Raw genomic sequence first — 14,201 nt, 5'->3', positions numbered from 1 at the left:
GTAAATTCTAGATGAGAGACCTTTACAGGTAAAGACCACCACCCAAGTCATACGTGAGGCCACCTCATTCCCAGGACTCACAGAACACATAGGAAGTGGTAGTCCCCAACACACTTCTTTATTGAACGTATGGGTGTGAACATCTGATGATAAGACAGACAGAGCCTGTGTTGATCCCCGGTGCGGGGTAGTAACTACCTCTCCTGGAACATGCTGGAGCCCGCTGCTCCTCCAGTGACAGCCCTGCTTTGCTCTCAAAAAGGATCAGTTGTCCATGCTGAGACCCAGCTAGGGTGGCTGCCCTACTGTCCTGAGCTTCTAGCTCCAGGCCACCGGCTGGGGTGGCAATGGGCAAGGACACACGCTCATCCAGAAACACACAAAGCTTCATTCTACATGGCCAACTAGACCCCAAAGGTAGCTAGGCCGGCTTTAGTCTTCTTTGCTCCGTGTTCCTGGTGGACATCCACAGCAGGGAGGAGATGGCACAAGAAGCCTGCCTTTTTGTCTAGACAGTACAGAAGCAATAGTGGGGTCTCTGCACTGCTCACTTCCTACTCATGGAGGTGCTTCCGCTCAACACCCTCCCTCTGCTTGGCTGAGCCTGAGGGAAGGCATGGCCCCTCATTAGCCTGGCCCATGCCTAGTCTACTGCAGCCCGGACTTCATCCTGCAGTAGTTACTGTAGGCTTCCTCAAACATGGTCTTGCAGGGGAAGCGGGCCTTCAGCTTGGAGCAGATGAGGAAAGAGCCGCCCATCTTACGGTGTAGGGAGTAGGTCTCCTCTGGTGGAGGGATGAGGCGGTGCTTCAGCATGACGGGGATCAGGTTATGGATCTTCTCAGTGGTGCTCTGGGTGCCAAAGTCAAAAGGCTCTTCTGAAGCAAAGGCTTCCCCCAGGATGAGGATGGCATCCAGATGGGCATCCTCCATGGCCTACATTGAGACGAAGGGCAGAGGTGAGCGGGTCACAAGGCTGCAGCCCCAGATCCCACCACAGTTTCTAATCTTAGAAACAACTGCTCAGGTCTGGAGGGCATGAAAGAAGCAGTGACAGGATGGTTTTGGTTTTAATCAAACAATGGTATTAGGTACAACTCCAACCCTCAAAAGCCAGGCAGACACAGTGCAGAGGCCTTCGCTCCCTCAGCATTCACTCCTGTCTTTACAAAGTTAAACTACAGATCCCACTCTTGTGAGGAGTGCTGTGGGAGCCTCCCCAGTTCCCAGCACACAGCAGTAGTCACCTGCCAGATACAAGAGAAGTAACTGTCACCAGCAGAGCACTGGAGGGACAAGGGGCACCCACGGGGGGACAAATGAAGCCAGCTGCACGCAGGAGGCAGGAGGTCAGCTTGGTGTGCACACCCATGCTAGCAGCCAGTGTGAACCCAGGTCAGCTCCCTGCTAGGTGCTAGGTGAAGAGGCTCTAAAGGCCTGGGGTACTCTGCCCACCCAAGCAAGCCACCCCCTGCCTCCTTGCCACCAGGATGGGCAGGTGGCACCAAGTGGTATACCCTAAGCCAAACCGTCTGCTCCACTCTACACCCTTCCTACAGAGTGCTGAGTTTTCACTATGCTGGGCATAAGGAGGGCTCCAAGAGCAGCTGGTACTTAGGTACCAAGGGAAGACAGCCATGCCTACAGAGAGAGAGCTGAGCCTGGGTGGTTCACTTACCTTGACCTCATAGCCAGTGAGGAATTTCATCTCTATGGACTTCTTCAGCACTGCCTCCCTGTCCTGGTCAGCAGCAGCCCGGATGACCTGGAGAGAACAGAGAGGCTCCTGCCCTATCACAACCCTCTTGTATGCCTGCCAACCCTTGAACTGGGATCCACAGCCAGCTAGGTGGACCTGACAGGCTTTGGCCAGCTCCAGGAGGCTCTCCCACACTTTCAATCCCCAGAATTGGCTCTTGGCCTCTGAAATACACTGGTCTTACCTGGATGTAGAGGTCAGTGAAGGATCTGTCATATTCCCGAGTTGCCCCAAAGTCCAGGAGAGCCACCTGCAGATGGAGATACAACACTGAGGTTCTGCCCTATGCTTCTTGTGAGCATAGAGCAGCCAGGAGGACCACCGCAGAGTCTCAGCTCGAAAGTCTCTGCTGAGACCTTCATATGGGGTTCAGCTGGGGCTTACCTTGTGCTGCTGAGGGTCATAAAAAAAATTGGACCAGTTGGGGTCAGTCTGCATGACATGGAACTCAAACAGCTCCCTTAGGCACAGCACCAAAATGTTGTAGCAGATCTGAGGACAGGGTAGGAACCTGGGTCAGGCAGCTTGTGACCTCCAAAGTCTTTGCCCATCCCAAAAGAAGGATGCAGTCAGTCATCACCCCCTTGTCCCACCTCCCCAGGAAGGGCTTAGGGTCTGTTCACACCATTTAGGTACCCAGCACAACAGCTCAGCACAGCTTGAGGGTACCTCATTCCGGACTTCCTGGCTCAACCCTTCTGCCTGGTCCAGGGGGAAGCCTGTTATTAGCTCGGTGGTCAGCACATGGGGACTGCATAGCTCATCCACAATCTCAGGCACATAGAAGAAGGGGTGATCCTTCAGAAGCTCCCTGTGTGAAGAGGGGGCTCACATCCAGTCTGGACCCTCCACAGCCCCCCAAATGGAGAGTCCTCTGGGGGAAACCTACTCTGCAGTTGGGAGGATGTGGCTACCACCTGGCCCAGGGCCATCCAGCCTTAGAAACAGAGGAGCCTGCCCACTCTGGTGCCCCTCAGCCTCCTGAGGACCCCTAAGAGCCACACCTGAACTTCTTGGCATAGGCAGCTTCCCGTTGGTAGTCACACTCAAGGACAAGCTCCCTCCTCAGCACATCAATCAGGTGCTCAGGGAACAGGCCTATGCCAGAAAGGGGCATCAGGTGGGATGAGGGCTCTGCAGGGCTTTCCCCTGCATTCCCATAACCCCACCCGTCCATCTCGGGCCTGCAGCCCAGCCTGACCTTCTGGAAGCATGTTACTCATGTTCAGCACAGCCATGAGGTTGTTGACATCGCTGTTAATGCTCTGGGCCACACCAGGGTACTGAGAAGAGGGAAGGGGGGTAACTAGGGAGGCAGCAGGGCAGGCTGTCCTGCCTATTAGCGTCCCAGCAACTTGTAGCCAAGACTAAAACAAGGGTGCCATGACCTGACCATCTCACCACCCTGCTCTCCATGTCTCCTTACTCTAACCACACAAAAAAAGCCCCAGGTTCCAGCATAGGCCCCAAAGGCCATCCTACACCAAGACTGCTGGGAAACAGCCCCAACCCCCAACCCCTCACCTAGCAAACACTTGCCCAGCGCCAGGTGCTAAGAACAGAAAGATGGTATCTCAGGAGAAATGGGAAAGGCCCCACCCTCTGAAATCCCATGAGGGCAGGCACACACCACACAGGGCCATCTACCTGGATCTTCATGGCCACTTCACGGCCACCCTTCATGCGGGCCAGGTGCACCTGCCCTATGGAGGCAGCTGCAAAGGGCCGCTCCTCAAAGTACTCTAGCTTGTCCCTCCAGTGGGGGCCCAGGTCATTGTTGAGGGTTTTCTGGAAAGAGGCCAGGGAAGACAGGTGCACAGCCTGGTTATCTGGGGTACCCTGATATGCACCCAGCTTGCCGCCACATCTTGGTCCTTAGATCCCAGGGTCAAGCTATTTCCCCCACCTCCTGCAAACCTCACCGTCATCTGTTTCAGTGGCATGAAGTCAGCACTTTGCCGAACACGCTCAAAGATCTTGGCCAGGTGAGGGTTGATGAAGGCATCGTCTGGAAGACAAGAGGGGTCAGAGTGATGCTTCCACTAGGGAGGGATGCACACAGGCCAATAGGACTGTCTAGGTATCAGTGACAGTGTGCTCTCCTGGGTAGAACAGGGCCACCAAAAGTGACTCTCCCTCACCCTAGGACCTGAAGCTCAGATAAAATGACAGACCCAGCCTCAGCCTCTTCCTGACACACAGACTCCAGACTCTGGGACTCTAGTGGGGGCAGGGGTCTTCTGTGCTGAGATGGGCACACTACTCAAGTGCCAACCAAGGCAAGACACAGCCTTTGTGCACAGCTCACTGAAGTCCCCGCCCCCAGAAGAGCAGCCAGGAGGCCTGAACTCATCCCTATGACCTGAGAGGGAGGCAACGTTTTTATAACTCAGAAAATTAGAATTGCCCATCGTAATCTGACTGACCCTTTTGTGGCACTGCATGGTTACCATGCACTCATCTGTGGGTGGTTTAAAAGAGAATGGCCTCATACACTCAAATAGTGGAAAACTTGGTCCCCAGTTGGTGGAACTGTTTGGGAAGCATCAGATGTGTCACGGGGGTGGGGGGTGGGGGTGGGCTTTCAGGTTTCAAAAGCCCACGTCATTCCCAGTTGGCGCTCTTCCTCCCTCTCTCTGTTTTATGCTCTGGTTCAAGGTCAAGCTTTCAGCTACTGCCCTGGTGCCATGTCTGCCTGCCATGTTCCCCAGCATGGTGGTCACGGACTCTATCCTCCGAAACTGTGCTCCCAATAATCTCCCTCCTCTAAGTGGCCTTAGCCATGGTGTCTTATCACAGCAATAGACAAGTAACTAAGGCCATCTCCTCTCCTCCACATGTGCTTGTTTTTCAAAAGTCCTGGGAGGGCTAGCAGCTGCAGGACACCCACACAGGCCCTCACGTGTTTCACCAGTCTGCATCCTGCTTGCTTTTGGCCCTACCAGCCCACTGTTTCTTTATCTACATTTCCAGACACCAAACCAAACTGGGCATGGTGTGAGCATCACTGGGCTTCAGGTTTTTACTGTCCACATCTTTCAGAAAGTCTACACCCAGCAGCATGACCCCAAGGTCATGACCCTACACACCCAACACCTCCCTCCTGGCTGAACCTGGTCAAGGCAGTTAGCCCGCCCTGCTCTCACACCTTCCCTTTCAGAGCTATTAGGGAGCCCAAGACTTCCCCCAGTGCAGTCTGTTTTCTCTGTGAGGTCACATGCTGGCCCCCAAAGCTGAGCTGTAAGCTCCTCCACTAGCTCCCAGTGACCAGCACAGCAGGGTGGCAGGGCCAGGCTTTCATGCTGAACTTCAAGACAACCTCTTGAGTTTCTCAAGACACCCACTCAGAGGCAAGAAACATGCTCGTGTGAACATCCCTCCCCATGTCCCAAGACTGCCACAGCGGATCCCCTCCCACACCCACCCGCCCACCCACCCACCGGGCCTCCACCGTTACACACAGCTCGGTATCTGCAGGCCGGTATCTGCCGGCCGGTGTCTATCTGCAGGCCGGTGTCTGCAGGCCGGTGTCTGCAGGCCGGTGTCTGCAGGCCGGTGCGGGGCTGGGCCTCCACTCACCCTGGATGCTCAGCATCTGGCCCAGCTTCAGTGCAGCCCCGCGCACCTTACACAGCGTGCTCACAATACGCTCTGCATTCGCCTCTGACAGGAAGGGGCTAGAATCCAGCACGGCCTTCTTCCCTGAGGGGCAGGAGAGGCCAGCATACATTCAGGGCTTAGGAAGGGTGTCTGGGAGAAACCATGATGCCTGGGCACACTGAGACAACATACACAACTGTAGGTGTCCACAGAAACGGCAAGGAAATTCTAAGTCCCTATGTACATCTTCCGGACCCTCCAAGGCCAGGAAGGCCTCCCCTACTGGTGGGTAAGTGTGGCAGGAGAGCCAGGGGACAACAGCCAAGCCTTTCCCCTATCTGTCCTGGCTGAAGGGCCTGTGGGGCACCAAGGGACTGTGCACTTGCCACATGGGTCCTAGCTGCAGTAAGAACTCCATCCTCAAGGGTCAAGGACAGCATAGTCTGGGCATCACTTCTCCCCTCTGCCCCACAGCTTGGCACAGCCAGCTGGCTCATAAACAACCCCTTCCAGTACACAGGGTGGTGGCAGCTGCTGGGTGATGACTCCAGGGAGCTGACAGTGCCAAATGAATCCTGCTGCCAGCATCAGTGTAGCCAAAGAGCATCATTGCTTCTGTCCACATACCAAATTACCCTGTGACAAGGTAGGAAAAGGTCCAAACAGGGGTCTAAGCTACCAGGTCCCTCTGTCCTCTCTCCCTGGCCAGCCCTGCAACATTCAGGGCTTTTGCTACCTTCTTCAGCATATAGCCACAGGCCTGGAAGGTCAGGGGCAGAGTGCTCAACAACTGCCCTTGTCCCAGGTGCAGCCCAGCCTGCCTTTGACAAGTCAGAGCAGCACTTCCATGGGAAGGAGAGGGTACAGAGCCCTCATTGGTTGGCTCTGGTGATAGACATGGTGAGGGCTTGGGCTCACTCCTTGGTGGAGACAGGAGGACAAGATATGAGGGTAGGAGGGTTCACTCCACACAGGTCTGAGCTGCCCCAAGGCCTACCTACAACCCTGGGGTATGACTAATCAGGGTAAGTGAGCCTACAAGGGACACTGGCAACAGCAGAAGGCAGAGCCAAGAGTGGGCAGCTCTCCTCTGTCCTCGCCAGTCCCTGGGATGGGAGCGGGAGTTAGCACAAGACAAAGGAGGGAAACTCCATCTACACACAAACCACACCTCAGTTGAGTTCCCATCTCCTGGTACATGGAGATGGTGGCTGACCAACTGGGCTTTCCTAGGCATCTCCTCCCCAATGTGGGCTGATTCTCACAGGCTAGAAGCATGTCCTCTCCCCAGAATGGTCTGGGCCAGCCAGGACATGCCAGAAACATGGTGGTAGGCCCAATGTGAGACAGGCCTCCCAGGGCAGAGCTTGCTAGCCTGGACAGCATTCTCAAGGTCAAAGCATATTAGGTATATTAGGAGGCCAGAGCAGGTCAGGATCTGCCCAAGGCCACTTACCCTGGTCGAAGCCTCAAGACCTACTGGCAGGGCTAACGTAATCTAAGCCTAAATCACCACAGTCCCTAAAAAAGGACACCAGCTATGCGCTTGGAGCCAGGCAGGGTGGAAAGCAGCCAACATGGAGTGCTAGCTCTTGGGAAAGCTGGTTTCTCATCCAGGGAAATACAGGCTTTACATCCCAAAGTATTTCAGCACCAGCACTAAAAATACCCATGCTAAATCCCCTGTTCTCAGGCCCCTTCCAAGGACACACAAGTGTCCATCCTAGCACTGTGGTCTGTGGGGATGTGCCTGTGCCCTCTTTCCAGAGGAGGAACCCATGAGTGGAGCGCTGCCTGGGAGGCTGGTAAGAGCATGGATGGTGGGTATCACGAGAATAGGAAGGAGCGCTGTGAGAAACCTGAACCAGACTGCAATCCTTGAGTAGGACCAGGGCAAAGGGTGCTCAGCCCACAACCTCAAATACATTTGGGGAAATCCACTATCAGCCCTGGACCCCTAACGGCCCTGCTGGCTGAACTCCCAGCCACCTACCCTCAGACTGGGGCTCACATGGCACCCTGTGGCACCTTCCTAGGTGCCACATCTGGAAACTCCTAGGTTTTGGTGGTGCCTGGATGTAGAACATTCTCTAGACTGTACAAATGGCCACTCAACCTGCATTCCAGGCAAGTCTGATGGACCTGAACCTGGGAGGCAGAATCATATGGTCTGATCTTTGTCTCAGAGGCAGTAGTCTCTGGAATGGAGTGGTCCCAGTCTCTCTGGGTCATGGTCAATGAAGGAAACACAGTGGGCCTGTCCCAGCTGGCTCCATCCCTACCCACAGGGAGTAGGGAGCCCTGTGCATCTGACTGCACCAGACGACAATCCAGAAAGGGAGCGCAGGGACAGAAGGCAGGCCTGCAGGTGGACAGGCACACACAAGTGAGTATGAAGGTGGGACGCTGGTGGGTGGCAGCATGGCTGTGGGCAGCCAGAGGAAGCCAGAGGGGCTGGGACAGCGGGGGAAGCCACCTGCAATCCTCAATCTCGACAGCAAGTCAGTCTATCCATACGAACAGTCACTCAACCAGGATCACCATCTACATAAACTACATGTTCTGAGAGGGGCTCCTGCAGTTGGGACATGAGGTAGTCTCTGGTGGCTGCCATTCCTGGAACAGAGGTGGGCTAGAGGCTAGAACCTCTAAGGCCACCCACCCTTCTACGAAGGGCCCTGCTCACCTGTGGAGTTCTCAGGACGCAGGCTCTTCTTGGCGACTTCAGCCAATGCCCCAAAGCCCAGACCTACTGCCAGACCTGGAAGGATTAGAAAGCAGATGCTTAGAGGCTGTGGCCTCCAGGCCTGGTCAGCAGCAGGCAGACGCTACAGTGTGCCAGGCCTTGCTGGTACTCCAGCACTGTGCAAAGGGAGTAAGTAAGGAGAGTACACACTGGAGGTTTGAAGACAACACTTAGCTCTGGACAAGTGCTTCTGTGAGTCTGCCCATCTCTTCCCCCATCACCTCTGACAGCTGCACACGCATGGGAACACAGACTCCATATCGAGAGGGACCAGCACAAAAAGGAAGATGGATTTGGCATGGTCTCTGGGCCACTTCCTGGCAACACTACCATAGAAGATGACCACTTTAAGTCTGCAAGAGGGGCCAGCAATCTTGATGTTCCTAAGCCTTCGCCGTAGCAATATAAAGCAGCTAGCAGTAAAAGGTAGAATGTTCCACAACAGCAAAAACATGGGGTGTCCCAGCTGAAGCCCACAGAGCCGGAACAGACCCTACTCCCTCCATTCCCATGCTGGCAGCAATAACAATGAGAACAGTAGCCTTGGGCTCTCCCTCCCTCCTGACTGAGACCAGGCAGAGAGAGCCTAGGAGTCTGTCTCAGACCCGCACCTTTCTGGGAGTTCCCTTCTCAAAGGCTGTCCAAGACAGGCACACCACTCAGAGACAGGGTGAGTGAGGCCTGATGCTTTCCAGCCTTTCTACAATAATTCATTAAAGAAAAATACTGGGTTTACTGAAAAACTAATTTCATGAAAAAAAAAATTAAGCTGGGCATAGCCACACATGCCCGTTATCCCAGCATTTGGGAGGCAGAGGCAGAAGGTCGGCCACTGTTCAAGGCCATCTGGGAATACAAAAGCCTTTCCTCAAAAAAAAAAAGCCACAAATAGATAATTTTTTAAATGCATTTTAATTAAAAGATATTCTTTTACAGATTTCATAATATATCTTATCTACCACTAGGTGGCAGTGCACTCTCTACTTTGCCCGCTCTAACAGCTGCTCCTACCTCAGAGGTCACCAAGAGAACCAAAGGGTAAAGTGCTCACATTATCAGGTCAGGGCACCACAACAAAAACAATCAAGCCAGCGATGACAAAATAAGTCTCATGCCAACTGCATGCATGACTTTAGATTTTCTAGCAGCCCACTTAAAAAGGCAAGCAGAAACACAAAGAGTGAATTCTAATGTATTTAACCCAGTATGTGTAAAATAGACATCATTATCAAAATTAAAGGCATTTTCCATCTGTGGGTGTGTGCCTGGTCTTGAAATCCTGTAGGGAGGCACATGCACAGCACACAAACTGGAAGAAGTCACAGTTCCTGTAATGCCCAGAGACACAATTTAAGATAGCCCACCAGGATGGTGGTGGCGCACGCCTTTAACCCCAGCAGAGGCAGGTGGATCTCTGTGAGTTCCAGGCCAGCCTGGTGTACAAAGCCACAAAGAGAAACTCTGTCTGGAAAAACAAAAACAAACGAACAACAACAACAAAAATCCCACCAGGGACATGGTGCCCTGGGATAGAGGCATTAACATGGATGCCTGGTGGGGGCAGGCACCAGCGCCGTTCTCTTTAACACTCCTCCTACCCCTGCCACCCTGCAGGGCACTGGGCACTAGAGTCCTGATTAAACATTAACTCCCCACCACCTGTCTTCCTCACCCTACCCAGCACAATATCCGACTTAGACACCAACCTTCACCAATGTCCCTTTACATCTAGAGTCCTCCTGCTGAGAGCACACCCTGAGACGAGCCCACAGAAAAGGCAGATGATATCACAGGTCATCAGCTTGTCCAGGTGAACACGGGACCCTCCTAAACATACCCTGGCTGGACTTCACGCTGTTTCAGACTGTTCCTGGCTGTATCTGGGCTCTTGGCAAAGCACAAACTCTACAATGGGGAGAGCTGTTACTAAACAAACGCCTGAAGGAACATTCCAGGAAGGAGGCCTCAGACTCCTCAGTAATAGCACCAGGCCCAGGAGCTGCCGACTGAGGGACAGGCTCCCTGCAGCAGGCAAACCAGAAAGCAAAAACAAGCTCACCCAGCCAGCAATTGTGATCTTGGCCTCCTCAGTTCTACAAACTCAGAAAAAACTGCCCTCCAACCCAAGCACTGGGCCTGGTGTCGTGTGATTCTTGGAATTCCCTGCCCAGCTCAGCCTTCATCTAGAGCCAGGTGGCTCTGGGGAAACTAATTTCCTGCCACCTGTCAGGTACCCTGCTTCTGCACCCAAGGACCTCACACAGCACTGCCTCTCCTACTGTGACCCCTGCTCTAGAAGGCTTGTCTACATGTCACCAGGACCAGGAAACCCCTGTTGGCAGCCTTCCTCCTGGCCTGTAACAACAGCACACTGCAGGCTACAAAGTGCCCATCCTGAAAGGTGGTTTTGCCATCAAGGAAGGGAAGTGGCCGGGCCCGAGCTCTCGGCAAAGCAGAGGCCCGGTGGGCCTGTGTCCAGGTCTGGGGCCTCTTCTGGGTACTCGGGTCACCCGAGAAGCAGTCACTCCACTTCCTCCAGTCACCAGAGAAGAAAAAAGCAAAACAACTTTCAACAACAGAGTCCTTCAAGAGCAGGACAGTGACACACAGGACAGCAAGAGCAGTAAGCCACCACTCCTGATGCTGTTGGCTCTGCCTGCTGAAACTCCGGGGCCTGTTTACAAAGCAAGGCTGAAAGAGGCCTCTGCAGAAGCAGCCAGACAACACTGAGCTATCAGGCACCATACGCCACAGACCCGGTCCTGCTTTTACCCCCCCCCCTTTTTTTGTACTCAGGGTGAAAGCCAGTCTTGTGTGTACTAGGCAAGGTCTCTACCCACTGAACCACACCCTCAGCCCCAAACCCCACTTTAGTTAACACACATGCTCACTCACTTTGTTAAGAAAGTCCACACAGAGCAGACAGATGGACATGGGCACTGCCCTTTGCTTCTAGGTATTAACAGTCTCCTGGAAGAATACCTGGCATCCAAGAGCATTCTCAACCCCAGAGAAGTCATGGTCCTAGGACAGGAGCCACAGCCCAGGTACAAAAGGAAGAGGAACAAAAGGGAGGGAGGGGAGCACCCCGAGGTTTCTTCTCCCAGGGCCTCAGGACCTGGCCAGAGGCGGGGAAGACCTAACAGGCCCTCTGCTGGCTGGTTACATGGAGGACCTAGTTATAGGACAGGAAGCTCAGATGTCCCCATACAAGACAGAGGTCTGGGCTCAGCCCCTCCTCTATGAGTGCACAGAATAGCGGCTACCACGATGGGGCTGAATCCATGAGGGTCGATTATTCCCAGCCTGTTTCTGCCCAACACCAAGTGAAGAATTTGCTTTACCACATACTTCAACCACCATGATGAACTGCCTCACTCCAGGCCCAGAAACAGTCAAATGAGCAGAGCTGAGCCCTCTGAAACCTATTGTTTCTGTCATGTTTTGTCAACAGTAAAGAAAAAAAAGTAACCAATACAGATGGAACATAGAAGAAAGCGTATTTCCCAGAAAAGGGTAGACAGAGGTCTGGGCCTCCCGAGCAACTCACCACCAGCAGCACCATGAACCCATCATACCTGTTACATACCCAACCATCTGGCCAAGGCCAATAAGTAAAATAAGCCACCAAAACTGTTATTTTGTCATTTATATTGCCTGGAGAACCTACTGGGGACAGCTACACCTTAATAAATGGTACCACCAGAAACCCATGTCAGAGTATCCCACTGCAGATGGCCAGCATTCCAAACAGGGCCTCTGCAGATGAGCAATGGGGACACACCTTCAGTGTGTAAGGTCCTTGCAAAAGAACGCAGGTATGAGATTTCAAAGGCTGTTCACATGACAGTAAGGACAGATGAAGTCCCCAACACTAGCAAAGTGAAATGGCTTTAACTGACAGCAACAGAGGGCCACATTCTGTCAATATCATCACACTAACAGCTTCAGACCAACGGGACCTGGTAAACCTGTCCCCCAAATGGCTGGACCCAGGGTAAAAAGTCCTCTATCCAGGGAGCTGACAGGTCCAGTGAAGAGCTTGTACTCATGGCCAGTCTCCTGTCTGCAAAGGCTGCCCTGACAAAGGCCCACAAAGTAGTCCAGGTTACAGCTCATGGCAAGATTTGGCCACACACCAGGCCCAAGGATAAGCCAAGATGGGGATGGAATTCAGTACCAGGTCATCACCCATGGGAACACCCAGACCCTTTAACAGCTAGCTCCTGGGCTACATTCCACATGCTTCCCAATACTGGCACATGGCTTGATTCCCAAACCACTTCCACCTTAATGCACAGTGGCCTCCACTGTACCTCCACCCAACCAGGACAAACAGGGCAGGGCAGTAGGAGAGGGGCAGCACAGGGAACGTGGCCACCTCACCTCCAAAGTTGGCCAACCGCCCAATCCGGGTAACTGGCACCTTCCTCTCCCGAGCCCGCTCGCTGAGCTGGAGGGGAAAAACAAAAGAAACCTATGGAATTGACAAAACTGACAAATGAAACAAGGCAACCTGAGGCTCATGCTGCCTGTACCCCCATCTCCACTCCCACTGGCCGCAACTCCAGCAGGCAGCACTGTACCAAAAGGTTGCCGTATCCTTCAAGACACAGCATCCCAACGTAGAGGGGGGGGGATTAGGGGTCAATACCACCCAGGTCCAACTATGCTGCCTCTCAGACCCACCATCTGCTTATGTGGCTTGCTCTCAGGGCGAGCCTTGGCCTGCCGGGCCTTCTCAATGTCTTCAGCTGTGAGGCCCCCCACAGGGGACTGGTCCTGGTGGAAGAATCTTCGCTGGATGCCACTGGCCAAGAATAAGTCTCTCGTATTGACAAAGAGCCTCCCATTGACTCTGCCCATAGGGGAGGTGGCCTGTCCCGACAGCCCCGCTTCCCTGAAGGGTCCACTGGAAACGTAGGTAGGAGCTGGGCCCTCACTGTGGGCATGACCCAGGGAAGAAGACAGGGACTGGTCCGGGGAAGAGGTTGCAGAGAAGTCCAGGGAGGTTTCAGCTGCCTGTGGTGTTGAAAACTGAACCTCGGCTTCCAGATCTTCAAAGTTCTCGGTGGCATACAAATCTTCATGCTTATCTTGACCCTGTGGAGAATAAAGGAGAGTGTGAAGAGAAGGACTGGTCTGGAACTCCTGGTGAGGGTACTGCATGTGACTGCCAACCAGCCCCCTCTCCCCTCCGAAGGTAAGGCTATGCCTAAGACCCCTGTGGAGGTCCCCTTCACAACCTAGGAGGCATCAGATAGCTCTAGCCTGCTTCTTCCAGAACTCTACTGTGATCTTAGCTGGCAGCTATACACACCACCGAGCACCCAAGCAGGGCCAGGAAGATGTACACAACTCTAGCAACGAGTTCCTCGCCTATAAAGCAGGGCCAACACTGAAGCCTATGGGGCTTTAAGGAGAGAAACCAGTACAAAAGGCGAGGAAAGCTTGCAGAAGCTTAAGATGGAGACCACTGGGTTCTGCGACACCTCAAGGCAGCAGACCCCAACCCCCAACTTCCCCACCCCACTCCTCTGTCAGCCCTGGGTTGCAGCTAAGAGGTTTTTGCTACAGGTGGTCAGAGAGCCTGGCTGTTCTTGTGAATCTGAGACATGGAGAAAGGGGGCAGTGAGCACCCCATGTTTCCTTTGAAAGTTATAGGTTCAAACTTCAAACTCAGGGTGAATTCAGAGATTCACTCTGATTTTTTAACCTTGAATGAACTTGAACAAGTTCCAAACCCTTCTCAGTGACTTCTACATCTGAAAATAGGGCTCCCGCTGTCAGTCAGTGACAAAGTTACAGCCAAGGCCCCAGAAGCTGCTGGTGAAGGCTATGATTACATAGCACTGTGCCCTAAAGAGAGAGAGAGAGGCCTATGGCCAGGTTTCTGGTTCAAATGAAATCTGAGCAAATGCCATGTCCTACGTGCCATTCACATGTTACATGGCAACAGTGGGAGGCCTGGAGCTCCCTCACTCAGCTACTTGAGATGCTCTGAGGACTCAAGAACAAGCCTTGCTCTCCCATGGCAGCGGGTGGTAGACTAGGTGCCACTCTCACCTCACAAAAGGAAACTAAGACTGCTGACGT

The 14,201-nt window shown here is 53.5% G+C and overlaps 1 protein-coding gene across 2 annotated transcripts in view; it reads right to left on the bottom strand.

Annotated features, from left to right (window-relative positions):
* Positions 1-96: 96 nt before the first annotated feature.
* Coq8a (coenzyme Q8A) overlaps positions 97-14,201 on the bottom strand; it is a 55,537-nt gene continuing 41,432 nt past the window's right edge. For both annotated transcript variants that reach the window (XM_027418854.1, XM_027418853.2), the window contains exons 3-15: positions 12,795-13,208; positions 12,492-12,558; positions 8,046-8,120; positions 5,339-5,461; positions 3,682-3,767; positions 3,407-3,547; positions 2,961-3,042; positions 2,764-2,857; positions 2,429-2,570; positions 2,144-2,251; positions 1,944-2,009; positions 1,679-1,765; positions 97-936 (exon numbers count right to left, since the gene is read on the bottom strand). In XM_027418854.1, coding sequence (XP_027274655.1) covers positions 649-936; positions 1,679-1,765; positions 1,944-2,009; positions 2,144-2,251; positions 2,429-2,570; positions 2,764-2,857; positions 2,961-3,042; positions 3,407-3,547; positions 3,682-3,767; positions 5,339-5,461; positions 8,046-8,120; positions 12,492-12,558; positions 12,795-13,208 — 1,773 coding nt within the window. In that variant the 3' untranslated portion in view covers positions 97-648. The remainder of the gene's footprint in view (positions 937-1,678; positions 1,766-1,943; positions 2,010-2,143; positions 2,252-2,428; positions 2,571-2,763; positions 2,858-2,960; positions 3,043-3,406; positions 3,548-3,681; positions 3,768-5,338; positions 5,462-8,045; positions 8,121-12,491; positions 12,559-12,794; positions 13,209-14,201) is intronic.

This window comes from Cricetulus griseus, chromosome 5 (assembly GCF_003668045.3).
Source record: "Cricetulus griseus strain 17A/GY chromosome 5, alternate assembly CriGri-PICRH-1.0, whole genome shotgun sequence".
Classification (NCBI taxonomy): Eukaryota; Metazoa; Chordata; class Mammalia; order Rodentia; family Cricetidae; genus Cricetulus; species Cricetulus griseus.
Note: the sequence above shows the minus strand (reverse complement) of the source record. Positions and strands in the feature narration are given on the sequence as shown.